Genomic DNA, 23,336 nt, shown 5'->3' with positions numbered 1-23,336 from the left:
ACGTCACAAGAAAACATTTGCCAGTATTATAATAGGTACCTACACTTAAAAATAGGTCATAGCCTTCAGCAGGTACGGCCCAACCGGTACCAAAATCGTTTTGCCTTTAGGCATTTGCCGGTTTAAAAAGGTTAAAGAACTATAGAAAATATAAGACAACATAGTACATAATTCCTAAATAACGAGCTAGCATGAATCCTACGGATGAAGTGACAAAAGTAGGTAGGTATGTAACATTTTCAGGTATAAATCGCTATTTCAAGTTCCATCATTGATCAATCCAACTTAACATGGCCTCAGTCTATTCGATACTGTTGACTCTGTTTATCCCATAATTTTATTATAGGATAGGATAGGATTAAGACGTGATAAATGTAAATGAATCAGTTGATCTCTAGTTGTCTCAATTAAGTCATTTGAATACTAAGATTAGTTCTTACGGGACTGAAAGAAATAAGAACACTGAATATACACATTCATAGAAATGTATTTATAGACAATTAAATGGGTATTGGGTACATATTAAATTAAATGTTGACTAACAGCCAATTCATATCACTATGTGTAGTAAGGTTCTTGTAATTCGTCATTCAAAATCTTTACAGGCACTTGTAACCAAATTTTTCTGTAAAATTAATACTACTTTCAACTTAAAACTGTAAAGTATTAAATAGTACGAATTATGTTGTACCAGTAAATATAAAGTTTTCGCACTTAAAATTAGGTACAATCTAATGTCTATTTAACCACTGATGTCAATCGAGATTATTTTGTTCCACACTGATTTTATTAACAGTAATGTGGTTTGAAACTATGCCTTACAAAGATTAACAGTAATATTTATGCAAAATTAGGAATTATTCCACGAAGTAACCATTCATTTTAATACTAACTTCTAATACAAGGCTAACTTCGAACAAATTCATATGAAATTAATCAAAAAGTGAATATACTATTGTGAAGAAATATATTTCGAAGTTGGTCTCATAATAAAAACCATGGTTTTCATTAAAACTGTTGTCTATATAATAGGTACTTAATGTCTTTTTCATATTAAAATCAAAACATACTAAAAAAATAGGTATATTGAAAATTAAGTTATTCGACAACACACAATAGAAACAAATATAGCTTAATTAATAAACCACAGCTTGTTAAAAAAACCAGTGGGTACACGTTTCCCACATTTCATTCACTAGAACTTCTGAGGCTTAGGTGTATTGTTAAAACTATATGACACGAAATAGTTTAATAAGAACGTGAAAATAACTAAGTAAATAGAATACGAACGGAGTAAATACCATGACGTAAAATTGGAAATTTTGATAAAGAACTTAATCACGTTAAATATAATACTGTGAAAAATGAAAATATTTATCCGCATTAACGCGATGGAGTCTACAAAGGATAATTATGAACATAATGCACTACCACTTTTCATAGGAACATATTGAAGGAAATCTTTTCTTGTGGTCTATTGAATGAACACTGTGAGTCTTTCCGATCGTCCCTTTTCGTGTGTTACTGTTTACTTAAAACGAAAAGAGACTATTTCTGCGTTGCGCTGATAAACTACTGGGCAGCAGTGTCCACTGGATATTTATGTTATTTTTTTTGTATTACAAGTAAAAACCAAGCACCAAACTTCATGCAGAAAAAAAAGAATAGAATAGTAATATTCTATATACCATTACAGATTTTTGAGACCCATTAGTACCCCCCAAGTGTCTCGGGTATTTAAAATTATATAAGTTGCAAAATAAAAACATATTACTATAATTTTTTCCTGTTCATCTTGTGCTATTTATCAAAGGACCTTGGGGACGGAAAAATAATTATCCTGCGGTGAATTGTCGCAATGCAAACAGGACAGGCACAGTCAAGTCGCAGTATACACAGGTCTAGTGAATAAAACATGAGATTCTCTATTGAGCTCGCCACAATGAATTATATTTACAATTTCATGTGACCATTACAAATAAGCTAGTATAAAGACTCGGCGTTGGATGAGCGAGGCTTCTTGATCTTCTCCAGGTTTTTGATGACAATGTCGTGTAGGGAACAGTAGCGGTTGCGGATCTCACACATCACTAGCCACAATGAAAGGTACTCTTTTTCGTCCAATTCCTGTAAACAAAATATTTTCAATATACCATGTTTTCTCACTTATCAACAAATATTATTAACTCTAGATTTTCTTCTTTGTCAATCTTTTCTGAAGATTATGTTGGTGTTCCCCTTCATATGTTGATATTGTTGTAACACTTAATACAGAAAAATAATATAAGGATTTTCCACTACTCGAAAGGATTTTTACTTATTCGCCTAGGTGAAATATTTCAGTTGTAATAATTTGACATACATATAATGATGCCTATATCCATTAGGAGGTAGACAGAGCCAACAATCTTGAAAAGACAAAAGGCCCATTAATCTGAGAACAAGTTACTAAATTATAGCCCCCTTCCTTGATTGACTTGACCAATCTAAAAGTAGAGAAGAAGAGTCTATGGAAAGAGAAGAAGCTGATACCTGGCCAACATGGAAACTGGCTGTATAATTTTACAACTGCCTATAAATTCATTATATGCATTATATTCAAAGTATGATATCACAAAGGTGGTACCTAAATACTAAGACCAACATTGTAAACATATTCAAGGAATAAATGATTATGATTTTGATTATGGTGTTATATGCTACTAATTTAAAATATATGTATATAATAACGCACGACGCCTTAAGAGGTAGAATATGTGTTCACAGAAGCTGTACCTAAATACTAAGACCAACATTGTAACCATATTCAAGGAATAAATGATTATGATTATGATTACCATAAACAAAAAAATAAGACTGAAAGAAAACTCACTTTAACAGCTCTCCTGTAGTCATCAATGTGTGGATATTTTGCAACTTTTGAGACAATTTTTGCTCTGGATATGAAGTACCGTGAAATCTGGTCAAAGAATGCGGCCGCTTCAGACTCCACTGATTGAATCTCTGCAAGGGTGTCCTCTTGTATTGATACACCAAAATTATTACCATCTTCAATTTTGGGAATCATAAATGAGATCCACATTTTCAGCTGAAATTAAAAAAAATAAAACTGACAAAAAGGAATACAGGAAACTTGTGTCATTAAACCCTTAACAGAATGAACCCAAGAAAATGACTATTCCAATAATTTCATTATTTCCTTTGTCTTTGCATGTTCCCAGTAATATTCTTGCTTTAACTGTTTGAAAACAGACCTTGTAATATAAGATAAGAATTTCCAATTTTTATATATTTATTAGTAGATTCTTAACATAGTTTTAATAAAAGTAATACAGTCTTGTCAAAGTGTAGTTTCATTTATACATACATAGAAGGTAGGCAAAAAACAACAGTAAGTCCGCCATTGCAAGTGATTTGTTTCTTTTGTAACTATGTACTATTTTCTTGTTACTGTGTAAATTTCTATGCAATAAAGATATTACAAACAAACAAACAATTCGGAAAAGACTAGATAGCCACAATCCACTGGCTCAATGATGTAATTAAGTTTTATATAGTGACAGGTTGTAAGCCTGTCATCTTATAGATGTCTCAAGTTTATAATTGACTTTTACGATCTGCATGGGAAAAGAAGCAACTGTTTATATTAGTTTTTTTATATGCATATATATATATATTGTGTGAATCATTCAGAACACAAGCTTACCAGATTAGAATCCTCTACCAGCTCTCTAATGTGAGGTTTGACAAGGTGTATGAGGTCACTTAGTGGTTTGTTGCATGGTACTGTTCCATTAGGAAGAGCATAAACTTTTGAGCCATCCACAGTGGAGTTACTTGACACATCTGAAGAGTCAAGCCGTGGCCGCTTTGCATTGGGCTCATTAGAAACCACTGCTGGAGGGGGCACTGGAATGTTTAAGTCCTAAAACAAGCAATGAAATAAATTAGTTTAAAACAAAAAAGTTATTAAAACTAAAGCTTGAAATAAATTACTCAAAATAGACATAAATTTGTTAAGAGGGGAAAAGTTATTTAACTTTTCCTTCAGAGTGAAATTAATGAAACTGCCTAAATGAATTTGTGCTATTGTGTGATTCATTAACACATTAGCTTTTGACTTTTATCCAAGTTCATTCAGATTCAAATTAGACTTTTTTGTAGAGGTACCCAAATACCACAAAGTAATATGGTGTGCTTATTATGATGAAATTTTGCTCAGTCATGTACCACTTGAATTTCTGATAATGATCACATTTAATACAATAATAATTGCAGTACATTACCTGGTGGACGTCGGTTAAAATTCGATTTTGGAAATTTGGTGTTTCTAATAGTTCATTCAACTTTACTATTTTTTCTGGAAATCCCTTTATAATTAAATGTTCTGCCTTCTGCTTGAGAGAATCTTTGTACTCTTGAACCTGTCAAAAGGAATAAACATACGATTAGTGCTATACTACAAAAATTTCCGTCGTTTCATGTTATAGCAATATGCCATACTTCCATGGCCGCACAATTTGTTGAGGTTATGTTGACTTTTCCTTGGTATCGCAGTCTAACGCGCCGTTCAACGAAAACAATATATTCGCAGAAAGAAAACCCCCGGTTAATACTTTTTATAACCGTAAACGTAAGGTAATATCGAATTTTATACTATGGTCACGCACACTAATCACAATACAGTCGTCATGTCAAACTTTACTGAAGTACAAACAAAATAATGACACACTACCTTTTTCGCAACGTCTGTCATGATTTTATTGGGATTGAGTTATATTAAAATCCCAAATTATTTTCGGAATATTGTTAAATTTAACTAACAAATTATGAGTATCTATGTACTCGACTCGCGTGCGAATCCCTGTTTGAATTGTTGAATGACGAATACTGAAGTAGGCGAGCGAATGAATACATTACATACAGCCTCAATCAAAAATAATTTCAAAATGTTAAGTACAATACAACATTTTACATCGATTATTATAAAACTAAAACACGAATTATAATTTTCAATGTATCATATATTTATGTATATCGTTTAATAAACTTGCCTTTAGCATCATCGCGTCGTCAACTTTCGTTACATCCATTATTTTATTATTTTCTAATAATTCGGACAACTAAAGTTTGACATTGAAATATTCAAATATTGATATTTTTTACACTTTTGAAATTTTGTCTGGACTATTGTCTTTACCAACCCTACATTATAATTTATCTTAAGCTTAAATCAGCCTTGTTCAGGGACCTCGTTACGTTGGTAGAGCTGTAAAAAAAAATAGCTCGATATAAAATATAATATTTATGAGGACGGCGAGCATGTTAAAGTTAAGATTCATGAACCATAACTTAATCACGAATGATTTTTTATTTTACTATTATTTATTTAAAACATAAAACTTATTGTAAAGAAGACAATATTTTTGCGCCGTTCACTGTTGAAACAATGGGTCCATGGGGGCCATAAATAAAAGTAAGTAAGTAAATGCTTTATTGATCACTAAAGGAGTACATTACAAATATAAAACAGTACAGTACAACGGCGGGCTTATCCCTAAGTGGGATCTCTTCCAGCCGATCTTACTTTAAAAGAGCTTTAATGACCGAAATTTTAACGCGTCTCCGTGACTAACACTGTGCAGAGAGGCAACGCTGCCAGTTTTCTGGGGTTTATTTTATTTGTATATAATAATTGTACAGAAGAAAAAATAAAAATTTGATTCAATAATAATATGCAAATTGTTGTACAATCGGCACCATTATTTTCAAATAACTATTGATCGGTATTCTTATTAACAAAACATAACGGTTATAAATAAAGACTGGGATTATTTTTTGGTAACAATTTATGTGAATATGATTTTTCGTAAAGTTTGTCCACACCTCAGTAAGTACAATTTCTTTAGTCCACATACCTCCCGTGTATACTAAGAATTTATTATTTTATGCATGTACGTATAAAAAATTCATACTCTCTCTTTATTAAGAAGTGCAAAGGTCGTATGATAGGATGCATAAAAATACGTGCAGCGAACGCGATCTCGGCTGATCGCCGCCGGCGCGTGAACAGCGGAGGTCGTGCTAACTGCTAAGGCACTCTGTGAGACGCGCGTGAGCGCGAGCCGAGGTATCGCTCGGCTGTTACTTCCTAACTACCTACGCGCTCGCTACATAAATTTTAAACCAAAAAAAAGAATACATACCATGATCACAGTCACACCTGTTTCCCATTGGGGTAGGCGGAGACTTTGGATCTAAATTTTCAATTAAGGAGATAAAAAAGAAGATACATGCTACAAACACATGTACAGCTAGTGAACGTTCGTGAATACAACTAACTTATTATTTCTTGAGCTTCTCTGCTAAAAAAAAAAAATATTTTTCAATAAAATTGTGTCAAATCATTTTCAAATTTGTAAATATATATAAATATGTAAATATGTACTATCGAGCCAAGGTATCGACAATTTCCATATATCTTACGACACCTTCTCGATTATCGAGTTAAAGTTATAAGGGACATAAAAGCGAAAATTACTTACTCACTGATCACGAAATAATAACGTTTAGATTGTAAGTAGGAGAAGTCGATTTTCGAAATTCCCGCGATAATAGGTGATAACAGGATTCTTCGTTTTACTAGTCATCTTTAATATAGATAAGCCCGTAGCGGGCAGGAGCTATCCGGGTTCGATCACCACCAGGTGTTATTCCTGGGTAACTACGGCTATGACGATGTTGAAATGTTGAGTCGGAAGTTGTATTTATGCTACAATCCATAAAATCTTTGCTTGTGCGATTGGCTTGTGGCGTTTTGCAGATGTCGCCACAGGGCTCTCGATACGATAGTATCGATAGCTCAGTTTTATAAATAGTATCAATAACATTGATAATCAATCGATAGTGGCAGTGGACTATCGAGCGACAACACTAAGTTTGCAAAGTTATAAGTTTATAACTATTCTTTGACTTTTGTGAAGAGGATAAAATTAGTACCTATCTCTTTTAAGTTTGTGAATTTATGTCCCCTCCGTACCTATCTCTATTTACTTTGGTCTTTTATGTTATTATCTGTGGTTTGTTTTATGTACGTTTTCTATTCACAGATAAATATTATTGATATAGCGTAACAAGTCATTACTAACTCTGTAATTAGCTAGTTCAATTTAATTTACTAGTGTCATGACTGGGAGGATAGATTATTGTTAATTTTATTTTAACTTTCATGAATTTTACACATTTTACCTGCAATAAAAATGTCGTTTATGTTCAATTTTTCTCGGGAATCAGAGGCCGATAAACCAGGTAAAAAGCTCATTCCATATCTATAGCTTTTGAAAGTCCTACAAAATTTTAGATTAGGAAGACTTTTTATGTTTTAGCTTTAGAACCAAAAAGGGATCACGTCGAATGGTTCGATAGTGAAGAAGTTGTACCTAAAACACAAATGAAGGATTTAAATGAAATTGCTAAACATGCTAAAATGTTTACATGTGGAGAAGTTGAAATAGGACACGTGGTTACCAGTGAAGCTCTTGCTAATATTCTTAGTGACACAGATATGAATAATGCCACTGGTTGTGCTGAAAAAAGTCACAGTGATCTTGTAACAGCTAAATATGAAGGTATTTTACATTGACTATAAGCCAGTAACGTAATTCCAATTCTGAAAAAAATCCATCATTATTTGCTACAAGTCTAAAGATAGTAACATCCAAGTTCATACCTACTGCTTGATGAACTTGGGTTCTCACTATAAAGGCATCTGACACTGGTAAATATAATAAAATATCAAATGGTTGCTTGCCTCATTGAGCTACTTTGGATATTTTTAATGCATAAGTCACTTACTTATGCTTTATATTTGCCACCTTCAACAGCTACATATTGTAAGGCTCCTTTTTTTGTTCTAACCAAAACTACACAGGATTTTGTAATTTTATATGAATGATGTAATAAGTAATATGGTTTTAGGTGGTTTGAAGATATGGGAGTGTACATATGATTTAGTTGAGTATCTTAAAAACAATTCTGACACAATCAAATTAGAATCAGCCAAAGTTTTAGATTTAGGCTGTGGAGCTGGTATTCTAGGAATTTATGCATTCATAAATGGAGCACATGTTACTTTTCAAGACTATGTAAGTAGTATATTATAGACATTAAATATAATAGACTAATTCATGACTTTGTCAATTCATTCATATTATCATGTCTATATACTTTGCAGGCAAGGTAGCCAGAGCCAGCAGTATTGAAAAACTATTAGGCCACATTCAGCTGTTAGGCTTTGTGATAGAATTGGGATTTAAATATTATTGCACACATTGCTAGCCCATCGCTGCTTAATGATAAAATTGACATTAAAATAGCGACAGATTGCTAGCCCATTGCCTAAAAGAAGAATCTCAAGTTTATAAGTCTATCCCATAGTCACCTTTAACGACATCTATGGAAAAGGGATGAAGTAGTCCTTTATTCTTTTAAATTGTGGCATTTTAAAAGGGTTAAACATTAAATTTATTTAGTGCCTGCTTAACAATTAATCCCATATTATAATCAAATAATGTTTTTTTAGAATAAAGAAGTTTTGGAACATGTTACAATACCCAATGTTCTACTGAATATTGATGAAGAGGATAATGTGTCAGAAAACATAAGAAAGTGTAAATTTTACTCTGGAGACTGGGAATCTTTTAACAAGATAGATGAAACTGAATCTTATGACGTCATACTTACATCAGAGACAATTTACAATATTGCTAATTATGACAAACTTATTAACCTTTTTATAAAAAGACTAAGCAGAACTGGGGCGGTGTACTTGGCAGCAAAAACTTGCTACTTTGGAGTGGGAGGTGGAGTGAGACAATTTGAAAGTAAACTTAAGAACAATGGGACATTTCAAAGTGAAATCTGTTGGACATGTTCAGGTGGTATACAAAGAGAGATCTTAAAAATAACTCACAGGTTGTAACAATAAACATTTATTTGCATAATTATGTGATTTCATTATTTTATTGGAAGACATATTCATTACAATTCAAACACTTAAAAATAAGATTGTAAAAATGCAACAATAAAATAAAAACTTTAAAAAATTAACACTTAAATGAAACAGAATATTAAATGAAAACACATTTTCGCTTATGGAGAAAGTCTTTGAAACACCCAGCCGTCCTCCCCCTGGTGAAGAAGCTTACCATCTGCAACCTCACCTTCCTTTGGCTTTCTGAACTTTATTCTATCATGTAATCTGTCCCTCTGTCCTTGCCAAAACTCCACAGCCGTGGGACGAATAATGTAGCCACCCCTGGCATATAGAAAATGTTATTGCAAGCAGTTTCACAATAAATTTTAGTTTAAAATTTATTTTTAATTAATTAATAACGGCGCTGTTCACCATGCTGATTCTACCTGATGCAAGGCATCTCTCTTGCGATACAGCAGGGGAATGCTGCCAGTGTAATGGGTATCTTCCCATCATACACATTTTTTAAATGACAAAATTTCTTAATTATTGCTTTTGTACTCAGTGTAGGTAAAAAAATAAATATAAACGGGAAAAAATTACACAGATTGAGTTAGCCTTGAAGTAAGTTCGAAACTTGTGTTACGAGATACTAACTCAACGATACTATATTTTATAATAAATACTTAGATTGATAAACATCCAAGACCCAGACCAATCAGAGAAAGTTAGTTTCTCATCATGCCTTGGCCGGGATTCGCACCCGGGACCTCCGGTGTCACAGACAAGCGTATTACCGCTGCGCCACAGAGGCCGTCAAGAAGCTATGTTTGTTTAATGTTGAAGTTGAATGGATAGCTTAATTTTTTTTTACTAAAACTAAAAAAGGTATAGAGAGCGTCGGTGGTCGAATCGGTAAGGTGCCCGATTAAAATGCGCGTGGTGCAATAGGGCACAGGTTCGAATCCCACCCTGGCCATGTGCTAATGGTTGCGAAGGTCAGACGGGAGTTGCTTCATATAAAAACCTGACTCACCTAATCCAGGATCCATGGTCAAAGGCATACCCCGGACACCTCTCCAGAGTGGTGAAGAAGAAAAGTGGTCAATATCAATAGATAAGAAAAAATAATGTTATTTTCACATAATCTCATTACATTCCTTACAATATAATAGGCTACATTTAAAACAGTAAAAAACAAATCACAATTTTTATTGCTTATTTTGTTGTGCAAATGAGTGAAGAAAATACCATTAACTTTCATAAATCATTTTTGCAGAAGCTAAGGGTCAGTTCAAACATCCTACAGTAAAGGAGTGTTTTGTAATGTGATTTTGCACTTCATACCATACAAATAAGGATGTTTTCTTATTTAGTAGTAGTGCTCAACTTACCAGTAATCTGGTTTAGGAACTTCTTTCCCAGGAATCAAATAATCTTCCTCCAGTACTTTTTCCCTCTCACATAATATATCTCTGGACTCGATTGGTGTGCTCTGGAAACTAGCACAGGCTGCTATCTGACTTGGAACAGGGCGAGAATGGAAATATGTAGTGGATTCCTGCTCGGAGAGTTTTTCCACATGCCCTTCAATTCTCACAGACCGATTTAATACCTCCCAGTAAAATGTTGCAGCTACATTTTGGTTTTCAGTCTGGAATGAACATATTGGTCAGATATAACTTCTATATTTATGGTCTTTGGCATTTTTAAAAATTATTTGTTTATTTTTATTATTTGTAACTCAGATATGAATTATTTAAAAATGCTATACTTAAAGGGTTGGCATCCACCTCTTCTTATTTTTTTACTTGTTCAGTGACAGATAATTATTTGTATTTATTGTTGGTATAAATTCAGAATCCTTGTGAGAGCAAGTTGCATCTGCTCCTTTTTCTACACTTATAGGTCTACTTCTTTACTATCAGAGAAATAAGAATGTCAGAGTATGAAAAAAATCAAATTCATTTCACAAACCATTTCCTTGGCTTTCCTACTTCCATAGTTGGTGAAGAACTTGTATCCATCCTTTCCATAACCTTTCAATAGAACAAATCTGGCAGATGGATAACCATCTCTGTAGAACAAAAAGGTCAAAATTAATATTTCCAGCTTTATTACATACACCTAAGGAAATAAAGGTTTTATTCTACTTAACTGAATTTGAACTTTCTAAATGCTCAGAATAATTGTGAAATATAATTTAAGAAGTTGCTTTATGCTATTTTACTTGTCTTGAGCTTCAATAAATTCTATAAGTCTTAATTTAAGCAGAATATGCACATGAATAAAGAAATGCATTTTATCAAATCAAGGCTAATATAAAGTGTGTAAGCCAAGTGTTGCTTCTACAGTAGAATAAATAAAGAAGAGTAAATGATGATGAAATATAACATTGTAATAAATATACAATTATTGAGATAAGATTAAAACACAAAACAAACAAAAATTTGATGATGATACAAATATAAAGTACATCTTCTATCTTATCTCACTATTTTAGGCCTATGAAGGTTTCCAAATACATATAATGTAAAATTGGTTAAAGATCAGATATAAAAATTGTCGTTGTAGGCAAACATGATCAACAATAAACCTCCAACCTTAAATGGTGTAAGTTATGCAGAGAAAACATAGGTTTAATGGTTGGAGGAGAGAGAGACTAAATTCTTTTACTTGCCAACCTTAGTACCTACCTATAAATAATTTACTTGAGCTTATTTTTAATGTACTTAATAGATATCTTACTTTGAGACTGTCGCCAAACACATTGCATTTGGTTCTAATATTTCTTTTCTAGAACAAGCTTCATCAAACCATGCTTTGAATTGTCCAAAAGGCTCTTTAGAAACCAAGTGTTTTTCTAAAAATGTATCTTTTTTATCTTTGTATTTTATTCTCATACCTGAAAGCACAAACAAGATTTATCATTTATTGTAAAACACAAACAAACAAGATTTATCATTTATTGTAAAACACAAAAATTGTTTAACTCTTATAGAGATTGTAAGTTACCTCCAATGTCTATGCTCATTTTGTTCGATAAATTCAGAGTTGCCGAAGAGATTGTGGAACGAAAAAGAAGTTTAGATCCCATGCAACTGGAGTACAAGATTAGCCGTAGCACTGAGTTCTAATTTATATAGGTGCAGTCGGTCGTGTGAAGCATGAAGTGTAGTGGTGGTGGATCTACTGTCTGCTCAAACTGAAAGTACAAAATATGGTAAATAAATGTTATCAGCAAGTTTTATCAAAATACCGTCTTTTATAATATGTGAAAATTATATCCTGAACTTACAATTACAAAAATAATCTTGATAGGTAGATACTCACAAATCACAATCATGAAGCTGTAGATTAAATCTCAATCGCAGGATCAAGTTTTTATAACCGCTATCATCACGACCACAAACTAAATAGATAGAGATACCTATTATATCACGACTGTGCCGAATCACAACACAACAACAATCAATCCAAAATCCAAATCGAATCAATGAATGATGAAGACTGTCAAACTAAATGTCATGTTTAGTTCGTCTCAAACCTCAGAAGAACAATCCTATGGAAGTGCCCTATGCATGTACTTTTCCTGCATACCTAAATAAACAAACCCGGATACAAACATGGCGGACTAGAGATGTTCATTTAGTCGATAATATTTTATCGATGGACGAGTGAGTTAAGATGTTTATTTCCGAATTAAATTTATTGAAAAAAAAAATTTACATCGGGAATCCTTACTATCTTGGCTATAATCTAAGGTCCAACAATATTGTATCTATTACCTGTCATTCTGATAAAGTGTTTGGAAATCAAATATAATTACATACATAAATAAAATCACGCCTCTTTTCCGGAGGGGTAGGCAGAGACTACCTCTTTCCACTTGCCACGATCTCTGCGTACTTCTTTCGCTTCATCCACATTCATAACTCTCTTCATGCAAGTTCGGCGGTTTCGGGTACTTTTGACCTGACCCTTTACCAGGACGTCCTTAATTTGATCAAGATACGTTCGTCTAGGTCTTCCCACTCCGACCTTTCCCTCCACACTCTCCTTGTATATCTGCTTAGTCATCCCGCTTTCATTCATCCTCTCCACATGACCGAACCATCTCAACATACCCTTTTCTATTCCTGTAACTACATCTTCTTTCACATCACATTTCCTTATCACGATGTTCCTTATCCGGTCACTCAATTTCACACCCATCATACTCCTTAACGCTCTCTTTTCCACTGCATTTGTTCTGTTTTCGTGCTTCTTTTGCCATACCCAACTTTCACTCCCATACATTAATGTTGGGACCAACACGCCCCTATACTGGCTGTGGCCAGTCGAGCCTTTTTGGATAGTTTCTGACTGCTCATAAAGGCATGCAAAGCTCCATTCTCCTCCAATCAAAATATTACATGCTGTCATTTCTTTCTCCATTTCAAAAACCAGTGTTTTAGTTTTACTTACGTTCACTTTCATTCCTTTCTCTTTTAAAGCTTCACGCATACAGTTTACCATCTCCTGTAATTCTTCCGCTGATGACGCCAATATAACCTGATCGTCGGCATAGAGCAGACATTTGACGAGTAACTCATTCATCCTTAATCCAATTTCAGACTCTTTCAAATCTGTCAAACTATCCATAAATAGGTTGGCGGACGAAGTCGCGGGCACAGCTAGTTTATCGATAAGATTCTATGTTCGATGATGTTCAACACTAGCACACGTGTTTATGTTTTCGATGTGAATGAAATATTGAGAATATTACAATTTTTTAAAGCTCACAACAAAGAAGATTAAAAGTAATAAGGTTTTTAAACACATTTCATTAAATACACTGTATGATAGACCATAATTCAACCAAATATTAACCACTTACCGGTGAAAGGTTAAATTCGGCCTATTTTTGCTTTGGCATAAGCCACAATATGCTATTGAACACTTCATTTGTTGTTTATTATCGATTAATCTAAGCACAACTTGGTAAACAGTAGAAAAACACGGGATTTCCTCGGAAAAACGTAAAATCCTCACGGTGATAACTTCCACGAGTAAGCTAAGCGGGCTACTTAAGATGGCGGTGCTCCAGCACAAACACATCGAAGCCAATGAAGAGGGTGCTGATAAAAGAGTGTAAACGTTTTTTCTCCCGTTAAACCACTGTTGTGAGAAAGAGACAGATATATCAGTTTTTATTTCTGAGTCAAGTTGAACAATTAGGGCACCTCCATAGAATATTATTTCATTGTCTCAAACAAGTCTCCAAAGAAAACGTGATAATGACATTGACATACAATGCGGCATTTTGTGTACATATCTGTAAATGTCAATCAAAGTCAAAACCACCACGTCAGTCACCACAGTTCAGTACGTCATCGGCCCTGATTTTGTTTATTAGGTCCTGATTTGGTTTGAGTTTGAGGTTAATTTGTAAACTGTATATTATAGAAATTATAAATCGAACCAAGTCTGATTAATTATGGATTCTGAAGTAGTTAAAGAAAAAATACAAACAGAACCAATGTTGAACGACCCTCGATACATAACCTTGCTAAGTGTTATTGTGCTAGTATTTACCTTAGGTAGGTAATGTTTTATCTACTAATAACATATACTACTTTGGACGCTTTTATACAACCAACAATGGGTAGTTCAAGTTATGTTTTAATTCACTTAGGGTCGTAGATAGTGTACAAGTTCGGTCTTCCGGGTTGCCAGTTTTTAAGGTTACATTCTCTTAGCGACATAATTCGAGTTAGCTGTCATGCATAAATCATAAAATTTCCTACCTACATTGGATGTCGATCAAAATTTCTCTTTTTTATAAAATATTAACAAACCTTTACTATATTCTTAAGAGTTAACGTAATGCAATGATATAAAATTTTCTCTTCCTTATTAAACATACATACATACATACATATGGTCACGTCTATATCCCTTGCGGGGTAGACAGAGCCAACAGTCTCGAATAGACTGAATGGCACGTTCTGCTATTTGGCTTAATGATAGAATTAAGATTCAAATAGTGACAGGTTGCTAGCCCATCGCCTAAAAAAGAATACCAAGTTTATCAGCCTATCCCTTAGTCGCCTTTTACGACATCCGTGGGAAAGAGATTTCTTATTAAAATGTATTATTATTTACCTAATTTCTTTTAGTTGATTTTTTTTATTAAAAATATTTGGAATATAATAATAACTTACACAGATTCAGTCTTTTCTATGCTGCTGGCTCTTTCTGCCTCGTAAGGGAGGGATGTGATCATATGTACCTAACATATGATCATGTCGTAGATACAGTGTACAAAAGACTGAAAGGTCACATTCAGAAAAATCCCAACATTATCAGCCCCTCCCCTGAATGACCTTTACAATCTGAATGGGAAGAGAAGCAGCTTACACACACTTTATGTTTTGTTTTCACTATAAGAAAAAAAATCATATTATCTTATTTATAAGATTTTGTGCTGAAATCAGCAATAAAACTGGATAAATTATTATAAAACCCAGTCCCATATTCTAAATATCATTCAATTCCAGTGTATTTGTTTCAAAGAAAGTGAACAATGTTGCATGTAAAGTACTAATTTATAAAGGGCAGTATTAACAGATTTATTTGTCTTAATTTTCATGGCTGATAATTCAATAATTGTTTATAGGTACATAATATCCGGTCTCTTATTTTACTGGAAGAATTTGAAAATTCCTACACAACACAAGCTTGAATTAGAGCTGTTATACTGTGAACCTACTTATATTGAACTAGCTGTGCCCTGTGTGCTATATGTTCTAACATTAGGAGTTACATATGTATACATAAAATCTCGCTTCTTTCGTGGAGGGGTATGAAGAGACTACAGCTTTTTATTTGCCACAATCTTGCATATCCCTTTTGCTACATCCTCATGATAACCTCCTTGAATAAATAAGAGTGCCTTAAAGTATTTCTTTAAATCTTCATACGTGTATAAAAATCTACAAAAGTTAAACAATGTGATAACTTTCTCAGAAAAAAAAATGGGTACTTTTTAGTAGAAGCAGCTCATTTACTGTGACCGAAGAGTATGAATGAATACTTATAAAATAATTTAAAAATTGCGTCAATTGTATTGACTGCAAGATTTTATTTCATAGTCACATTGTTAATGTCCTCTTATATGAATTTGCAGTATTTTGGTGGTGCTTCACCCGCCGGCGCCATGCCCGCCGATCAGTGTTGCTCACCGGACTGTCGGACTCCGGGAAGACATTGCTGTTTGTGCAACTGGCTTATTCTCAATACAGACAGACCTTTACCTCAATGAAAGAGAATGTGGAAGAGTACATCACAAGCAATGTAAGTGTAAGAAATAGTAATATGAAAAAGAAATTGCAACTAAGATTATAAATGTGAAAGTAAGTTTATTTGTTTGTTTACTCTTCAGGCTTAGGACACCTACTTTGCTGAACTACATTTTTGATAACTAATAATTTTCTTTAAGTAAAAAATAGATAATTCTAATTTTTATTTGCATAACATGAGTACAACGTCTTAAATTTATATGTATAGATCTTCGTATTTACCCTTTTGGATGTTGCAAACATTTATTATGTATAAGTAGACATACTAATTTATACATAAAGGTACCTACTTAGTAATATATTATTATTTTAAATCTATCTAGAATTGTTTTAACCTAGTATTGCACAATTAACATTTACCTATAATTTATTAACATATAGTAAAGAGAGTATACATATTTTAAAATTTCGGAAGCCTTTATTGGTGCTTTACAAATACACATTTGCAACTATTATAATAAAAACACATTAGTCTCCATCAGCATGTCATTCTGACACAAAGTGCTCCTCTAGATCTTTCTTAATTTTTCTGTTCCTTATGAGTTTCATATTATTCAAAGATTTATACATACATATAGTCACGTCCATATACCAGGGTGGGCAGTGCAAATAGTCTAGAAAAGACTTAAAGGCCAGTTCAGCTGGATGGCTTAATGTTGGAATTGAGATTCAAATATTAACATGTTGCTAGTCCATTGCCTACAAAAAGAATCACAATTTTACCACATCCATGGAAAAGAAATGGAGTTGTCCTATTCCAAAGTGCTGGGAACCACACAACACTAGAAGAGTATAATCTAAGGTATTTTTTATTTTAATGTTCCAGAGCTCTCTAAAACTAGTTGATCTGCCTGGACAGGAGAGGCTGCGTAACAAATTCTTTGATCAGTACAAGAACGGCGCCAAAGCTATAGTTTATGTTATCGACTCTGTCACCATTCAGAAGGAAATACGAGATGTTGCTGAGTAAGTATGACAAATATTTTCCCTAATAGGCTTACCCTAGTCAACACTAACGAGATTTATAGGCCATGTTTAGCTTAGATGCCGTAATGATAGAATTGATATTAAAAATAGTGACAGACACTTTGCCTTGAAAAATAATCCCTTATCTGGGACCACTATCAACTGGACCTGCGGTTCAAGTCGGTGGATTCTTTTATTTTAAATATTTTCTTCCAGCATCGTCAAAAATTAATCTTTACTTTATAAGTTTTTCCCTTGATTGCTTTTTACAATCTGCATGGGAATAGGAGTAGCTGGGACTCACTATTCTTTCCAGCTGCCACCAAACTGCCTGGGAATTCCTTGCTCACGAGAATGTCCTATTTCTCTTTCATTTATTTAAGATATTTCACTTCTAATCACAAACGCATCTAAGGAGGCATATAAATGCGTTGTTAGTATATAATGGCCCATTAATTTGCCAATATATACTAAGTTTATGAAAGAAAATAAATGATGATATGGTCAAAGTAATTATTCACTTTAACTTGTTTTCAGGTACTTGTACACGATTCTCGTGGACCCCGTGGTGCAGAGTAACTGTCCTCCGGTCCTGATCTTATGTAATAAGCAAGATCAACCGCTGGCTAAGGGCAGCCAAGTTATAAAGAGCCTTCTTGAAAAAGAACTGTAAGTGTGACATTAATATTAATATGACCGCCCGCGTTAAATTAGAAATTCTAGATATAAAAGTAGTCTTGGTAGGGTAAAATAAAATTCTAATACTTAATTAATCAAATGTGCTCATTGCAAACATCTTTTTTTTACATAAATGAAGTTTTTTTACAGGAACCTTGTACGCGTGACGAAATCCAGCCAGCTTCAATCCGTGGACCCCGCGCAGTCGAACAACTCCACATATCTCGGGAAACTAGGCAAAGACTTCGAGTTTTCTCATCTTAGTTGTCGCGTCGATATCGCAGAGAGTTCAGCCACCACAGGCGACGACGACGACCCGGCCAATATCAAGTCTGTGCAGGATTGGATCTCAAGACTTTAATGCATTTATGAAGACTGGATTTTGGATAAACCGTGCAATATTCACGCTCTTGATTGTAGTCAGGCGAGATGGTGTTGCCCTATTTTCGTTTCATTCTGGATGTTGTTTCATTTAAAAATTTAAACTGAAAGAGCGATTTCTAAATCCGGTCTTCCGGAAATACTCTTATTTTAAAATAAAATGTGTGTGTTTTTATAAGTGCAGATATCAAATATTTTCATTGTTTTTACTGCAAAAAATTCTAAGAAACTTTCCATTTGATTGTGATAAGAAAGAAGAATAATAATAAGAAAAATGTTGATAGCATGATATGTGGTTTGTCTATGAAAGTATTATTGTATGGAGAATATCTTTGATTAATAAATAGTTGCTTATTGAAAATGCGTTGATTTCATTACGGATTTAAAAAAATATATTTTCTCTGTTGCAAACTGTCACGAATATGCTGTAGGGACGGGATATTTAGAACCTCATTAAAGAAATTTTCTAGTAAAACATGCATGTAGGTATACCTATACCTACCTATACAAAATCAAGCCTCTTTTTCGAAAGGATCGTCAAAGACCATATCTTTCCAGTATCCACAATTATCACTGCCTTCATGCAACTTGCCGCTTAAGAACTCTCGCCCCGGCTTTTGCCAGGACAGGAAAAGCCTTGGAAACGGTCATACCAAGATTTAGTATGTTCTGGTAGCAAGTTTAGTTTTGAGATTTAAAGATTCCTAACCTCTTTTGAAATAAATCGGAGTCGCCTTTCGACCGTGACCCTGGATTAGACCATGATCCTGGACACTGGATTGAGTACTTAAGTGCAATCATGAATGCGAAAGGTCAAAAATGGCTGCTTATTTCTAGAAATTCCGACGGGAGGCATTTTTTAGTACAATAGTATATATCTATTGTACTAAAAAATGGATACATTGAAATTGATCAAACAAACTCATGACGAAATTAACAGTTTACTTACCAGGTGCAATACTATTTATTTTAACCCTCGAATATCTAGGGTGTGCTCGAAGAAAAATGATTCCTCAATGTGTCCCATAAACGGGTATAATGATCGAATGATGACTCATCATAAAATCAAGATCAAAGCACATATTGGCAATATTGATTATCTAATTGTTATTTTTGCATATTCATAACCCGTTGAAATAGTTATCGATAGGGGATTAGACAATAACTCGATTTCAGAATTCATTCAAGAAAGGAAAGGGTTAACTACAATAAGAAGGGCACCCGTGTATTAATATTTTTTGCATATTCATGAGTTTACCATTAATTAGGTACCTATGATGCCAGTGACTTTTTGTAGCTTGCTCCTGCAATAATAAGTTATTGCAGGAGCACAATGATTATGATTATAAAAAATACGACACAATACAATAGCTACTTCGAGGGTACTGATTGAAGTATAAAAAAAAAATTGTCCCAATGGAATTATCATCCTGTTATTATGGTTTAATCAAGAGGCACGAGTCGAGTATTCTTATAAATGGCTTGAATAGAATCTTTAAATTCGGGCAAAGCGCGCCTGCCGTCTTGATGTTGTATTGTAGGCGCCTAATAAATTTTTGTAATCGCTTTTCATCAAGTGGGCCGTATGCTTGCTTGTTGACCTTCAATTATTTTATTAATTCTGATCCAACTTTACCAATCCAATATAATAAGTAAAATGCTTTCAAAAGTACTTACAAGTAAAGTACATACTATCTACCTAAATAAATTAATAAAACCGGGCGGATCATTTGAAAATTTAATGAATAAATCTGAAGAGCCTCAAAGAAAGTGTCATGGTGTAAATATATAGTTTCAGAAGGTTCTATAGCTCCTTTTGGGTATTTGTAAATATTCCCACGGCAAAGAGTTATTTTTTTTCTCCCACGGAATCTACCACGCCCGAGCCTTCGACAATAGAACCTGCGATACCTACACCTGCGGATTCGCATTCTTACAATTGATATGAATATCCTTAAAAAAAATTTAAAGATGCTTTCTCACGGAATCTGAAGTAAAAACTTTAGAGAATACCAAACAAAAGAATTTACCTACTTTTGAATATACAATATACCTAACTATATTATAGTTCTGGACTATGTGACTTCCCTCAACAGACTGGGAGGAAACAACGGTTTCTTATTTTTTATATACTTTTTTTATCACTAGCTGTGCCCGCGAGTTCGTCCGCGTGGGATAGTTATTTTGGGCATCATTGAAGCCCTCAAGGATAAATAATATTCACAGTTTTTTTTTCATATATTTCATTATTTCTTTGCTTCTTATAGTTGCAGGGTGATGTTATATAGCCTAAAGCCTTCCTCGATAAATAGTCTATTCAACGCAAAAATATTTTTTCAATTCGAACCAGTAGTTCTTAAGATTAGCGCGTTCAAACAAACAAACAAACTCTTCAGCTTTATAATATTAATATATGTAGATAATATCGTAAATATACGCACAATCTATATACCTACTCATATAAGTAGGTAACCCTAATACCTAGTTTGAATTTTTAAACCTTAATTTTTATTGCGGGACGCTACCGTCATAAAACCTTGATTTTAAATTTTACTTTAACCTATATTGTTACCTATAGAAGTTGAAACTCCGTTTGCTCCGCTTTGGTGGTCAAAGGTAACCTTACAAACCTTCCGTCACAATCACAATTAGATTTTTTCCACTTTCTTCCATTTAGTTTTGTAACTATGAAGATTTCAGGAATGGTGCTTTTGATAAAAAGAACCAACAAAACGAAGATACCTACACTGACAAATTCAATCGCATTGGGAAATTATTAACAATAAACATGAATTCGCTTCTCTTCTTACTACTGCACTTGTAAATATAGTTGATGTTTATTTGTGTTTTACATTATGGTCTCTTATCTGGCAAGATTTTAAAATTCTTCAAAGATAATATAAAATTCAATACGACTAAAAACCGTTATTGTAGTAATTCTGAGTCAAGCGTATTTATTTACAAAATATAAAAAAAAATACTAATAAAAAATAATAATTGGTCATTCGCTCGATCATGCTGCGCAAAGTGTACCCTGGATGATGCTTTATTTTTAACTGCAAGCATTTAAATGTAATTTTAGTGGTGTTTAACCTTTATCAGCTCATCTTAAATTGCTGTTAAATTTAATTCAATGGTATTCCGAAGTAGGCAGCTTGTACAAATCGTTGTAATCTGAAATATGCATTTTATTTTCTGCGCGATACATATAGCTAAGCATGATATTTTAAAATTTTGTAGTTGAATGTCGATGAGCGTAGGTATACTTAGTTAGACATATATAGTTCGATCGCATTTCGAATATAATTAATTAATTGTCGCATTAGCATTAAATATTTATGTATGCAAGCGGGAAACGTTTAAACTTAAAGTAAGTTTTAATGAAATGAAATGTCCAAATTATTCACTAAGAAACATAGGCACAGTAGGTAAGTAGTATGATATATTTAATTTTCGATTTTATCCAAATGTTCCACCTCTGATACCTATCAATAATTTTCATTAAGAGTTTGCAATGGTGAATACAAATGTCTGTTTAATTTATAATTTCATCACACATTTGTTGCTAAGTATTACCTACTCAAAACTTTTATTAATTTTTAATCGATGTTATGGCTTTAAAATATTATGTAAAAATATAATGTTAAAAACTGCTAAGACAAATTGTTGATATCCGTGAAGACTCAACGACTTGTGCGCATGCGCACCCTGTGAGCTCCACCCGTAGTTTCTGCGGATCTCCGTGGCGAATGGCTAATTATTTTAATCAGGAATTAATCGAATTCTTTGTTGGACAGATAAAGGGGATTCTGCCGTCGTCACATGTCGCTCGTGTAGTAAGCTGTTAAAATATAGCGCTCTTAAAGCAGATAAGAAGCCGCTCTGTGTGTGGTCTGACGGAAATCAGCACAAATTTTAATATTTATCAACAGGGAGTGCACAAGATATGCGTTTATGAGAAAATCGCATTACTACATTGAATATTTTAACAAGTAGGCTACCTTATTTATAGTTGAATTTTACATTGCATAGGAGTGGTTTGGATTTTATAGAATGTTACTAATAACGTAATAAGAATATATCTAAATACAGAATGTTCATTTCATCGTGCATTAGTGTATTAGCGACTGAATATAAACTCTAAGAAATAAGTATCTTGATATCTAGATCTATGGAATAATGACTCTCAGCTATATGCCGTGTTTACTCTATAAAAGTCTTGATGAAAAGTTTTAAAGTAAATTATGATCAAATCCAATAAAACGAAATCTTTTGAAACTACCTTAACTATATTTTATTATTTAATTCAGAGTTATAAGTAGGTACCTACCTAAATTAAGAGTTGAATTAAATACGGAAATAAGAATACTATAGCAACCTACTTCTTGTAGAGTCCTCGAAAATATACAATTAGGTACAGTAATAATATTAAAACAGTAATAAAATATAGTAATTAAACGAAGTAAGAAACAATAAATAATTTTTAAGAATTGTTTACAGATGATGTCATACTGAAAAATAAGACCGGGCAAAGTGGAAAGAGACAGGCTCCGAAGCATAGTGACGGAGAGTGCAACTGGGAACACTGAAAAATGAGAGAAATATAATAGCGAAAAGTATGATTTACATTGTTGGTGTTCCTACTGTTTTTACAACCTTAAGTTTCAAAGCCGATGGCTGTTTGTGTTATCGGGAATCACTGGAATGCGAAACGATGTTACGAGATGTCTTACGATGTCTTTAACTTTTCCAATCAATCAAGTTTCAATTTGTTCAATGAAAACATGTTTTTAATTTAAGCGATTTCATTTTTTTTGTTGTTAAACTTGGTGTATTTATTTGATATGCAGGTCAACATTAATTAACAAAGGCCTAAAAGAAAATTTAAAAATTAAAGAATTCAGTCCTTTATAATAAGGTAATGCAATGATAGATGTTTTGTGGCGAGCTGACTCGTTAAGGGTGTACAATTAACCGATTACTCTGAAACAAGC

General features: G+C 33.3%; 4 protein-coding genes across 11 annotated transcripts; 2 read left to right on the top strand and 2 right to left on the bottom strand.

Annotated features, from left to right (window-relative positions):
- Positions 1–469: 469 nt before the first annotated feature.
- Positions 470–5,154, bottom strand: LOC106132115 (proteasome activator complex subunit 3). Of its 3 annotated transcripts, none has more exons than XM_060947477.1 (5): positions 5,055–5,154; positions 4,287–4,424; positions 3,707–3,925; positions 2,873–3,088; positions 470–2,127 (listed from the first exon to the last, which is right to left on the bottom strand). In XM_060947477.1, the coding sequence occupies exons 1-5, from the start codon at positions 5,091–5,093 to the stop codon at positions 1,984–1,986; spliced, it is 756 nt and encodes a 251-aa protein (XP_060803460.1). In that variant the 5' UTR covers positions 5,094–5,154; the 3' UTR covers positions 470–1,983. The 3 variants fall into 3 exon arrangements, with proteins under 3 accessions (XP_060803460.1, XP_013186897.1, XP_013186898.1); XM_013331443.2 differs by lacking the exon at positions 5,055–5,154 and adding an exon at positions 4,736–4,903; XM_013331444.2 differs by lacking the exon at positions 5,055–5,154 and adding an exon at positions 4,504–4,708.
- Positions 5,155–6,889: 1,735 nt separating this feature from the next.
- LOC106132113 (histidine protein methyltransferase 1 homolog) lies at positions 6,890–9,014 on the top strand. 5 transcript variants are annotated; one of them, XM_013331439.2, is made up of 4 exons: positions 6,890–7,308; positions 7,392–7,628; positions 7,978–8,144; positions 8,582–9,014. In XM_013331439.2, the coding sequence occupies exons 1-4, from the start codon at positions 7,260–7,262 to the stop codon at positions 8,978–8,980; spliced, it is 852 nt and encodes a 283-aa protein (XP_013186893.1). In that variant the 5' UTR covers positions 6,890–7,259; the 3' UTR covers positions 8,981–9,014. The 5 variants fall into 5 exon arrangements, with proteins under 5 accessions (XP_013186893.1, XP_060803323.1, XP_013186894.1 ...); XM_060947340.1 differs by having other exon boundaries at positions 6,897–7,090; positions 7,386–7,628; positions 8,582–9,012; XM_013331440.2 differs by having other exon boundaries at positions 6,897–7,308; positions 7,370–7,628; positions 8,582–9,012.
- LOC106132114 (pyridoxine/pyridoxamine 5'-phosphate oxidase) lies at positions 8,975–12,462 on the bottom strand. 2 transcript variants are annotated; one of them, XM_013331441.2, is made up of 6 exons: positions 12,308–12,462; positions 11,990–12,179; positions 11,723–11,879; positions 10,952–11,051; positions 10,369–10,628; positions 8,975–9,316 (listed from the first exon to the last, which is right to left on the bottom strand). In XM_013331441.2, the coding sequence occupies exons 2-6, from the start codon at positions 12,069–12,071 to the stop codon at positions 9,151–9,153; spliced, it is 765 nt and encodes a 254-aa protein (XP_013186895.1). In that variant the 5' UTR covers positions 12,072–12,179; positions 12,308–12,462; the 3' UTR covers positions 8,975–9,150. The 2 variants fall into 2 exon arrangements, with proteins under 2 accessions (XP_013186895.1, XP_013186896.1); XM_013331442.2 differs by having other exon boundaries at positions 12,273–12,454.
- Positions 12,463–14,327: 1,865 nt separating this feature from the next.
- Positions 14,328–18,703, top strand: LOC106132074 (signal recognition particle receptor subunit beta). Its single transcript, XM_013331389.2, has 5 exons — positions 14,328–14,556; positions 16,146–16,312; positions 17,144–17,283; positions 17,821–17,952; positions 18,112–18,703. Exons 1-5 carry the CDS (start codon positions 14,454–14,456, stop codon positions 18,320–18,322), a joined length of 753 nt encoding a protein of 250 aa, XP_013186843.1. The 5' UTR covers positions 14,328–14,453; the 3' UTR covers positions 18,323–18,703.
- Positions 18,704–23,336: the final 4,633 nt, after the last annotated feature.

Source organism: Amyelois transitella, chromosome 13 (assembly GCF_032362555.1).
Source record: "Amyelois transitella isolate CPQ chromosome 13, ilAmyTran1.1, whole genome shotgun sequence".
In the NCBI taxonomy this organism is placed as follows: Eukaryota; Metazoa; Arthropoda; class Insecta; order Lepidoptera; family Pyralidae; genus Amyelois; species Amyelois transitella.
The sequence above is the reverse complement of the archived record's forward strand: the minus strand, read 5'-3'. Positions and strand labels throughout refer to the sequence as shown.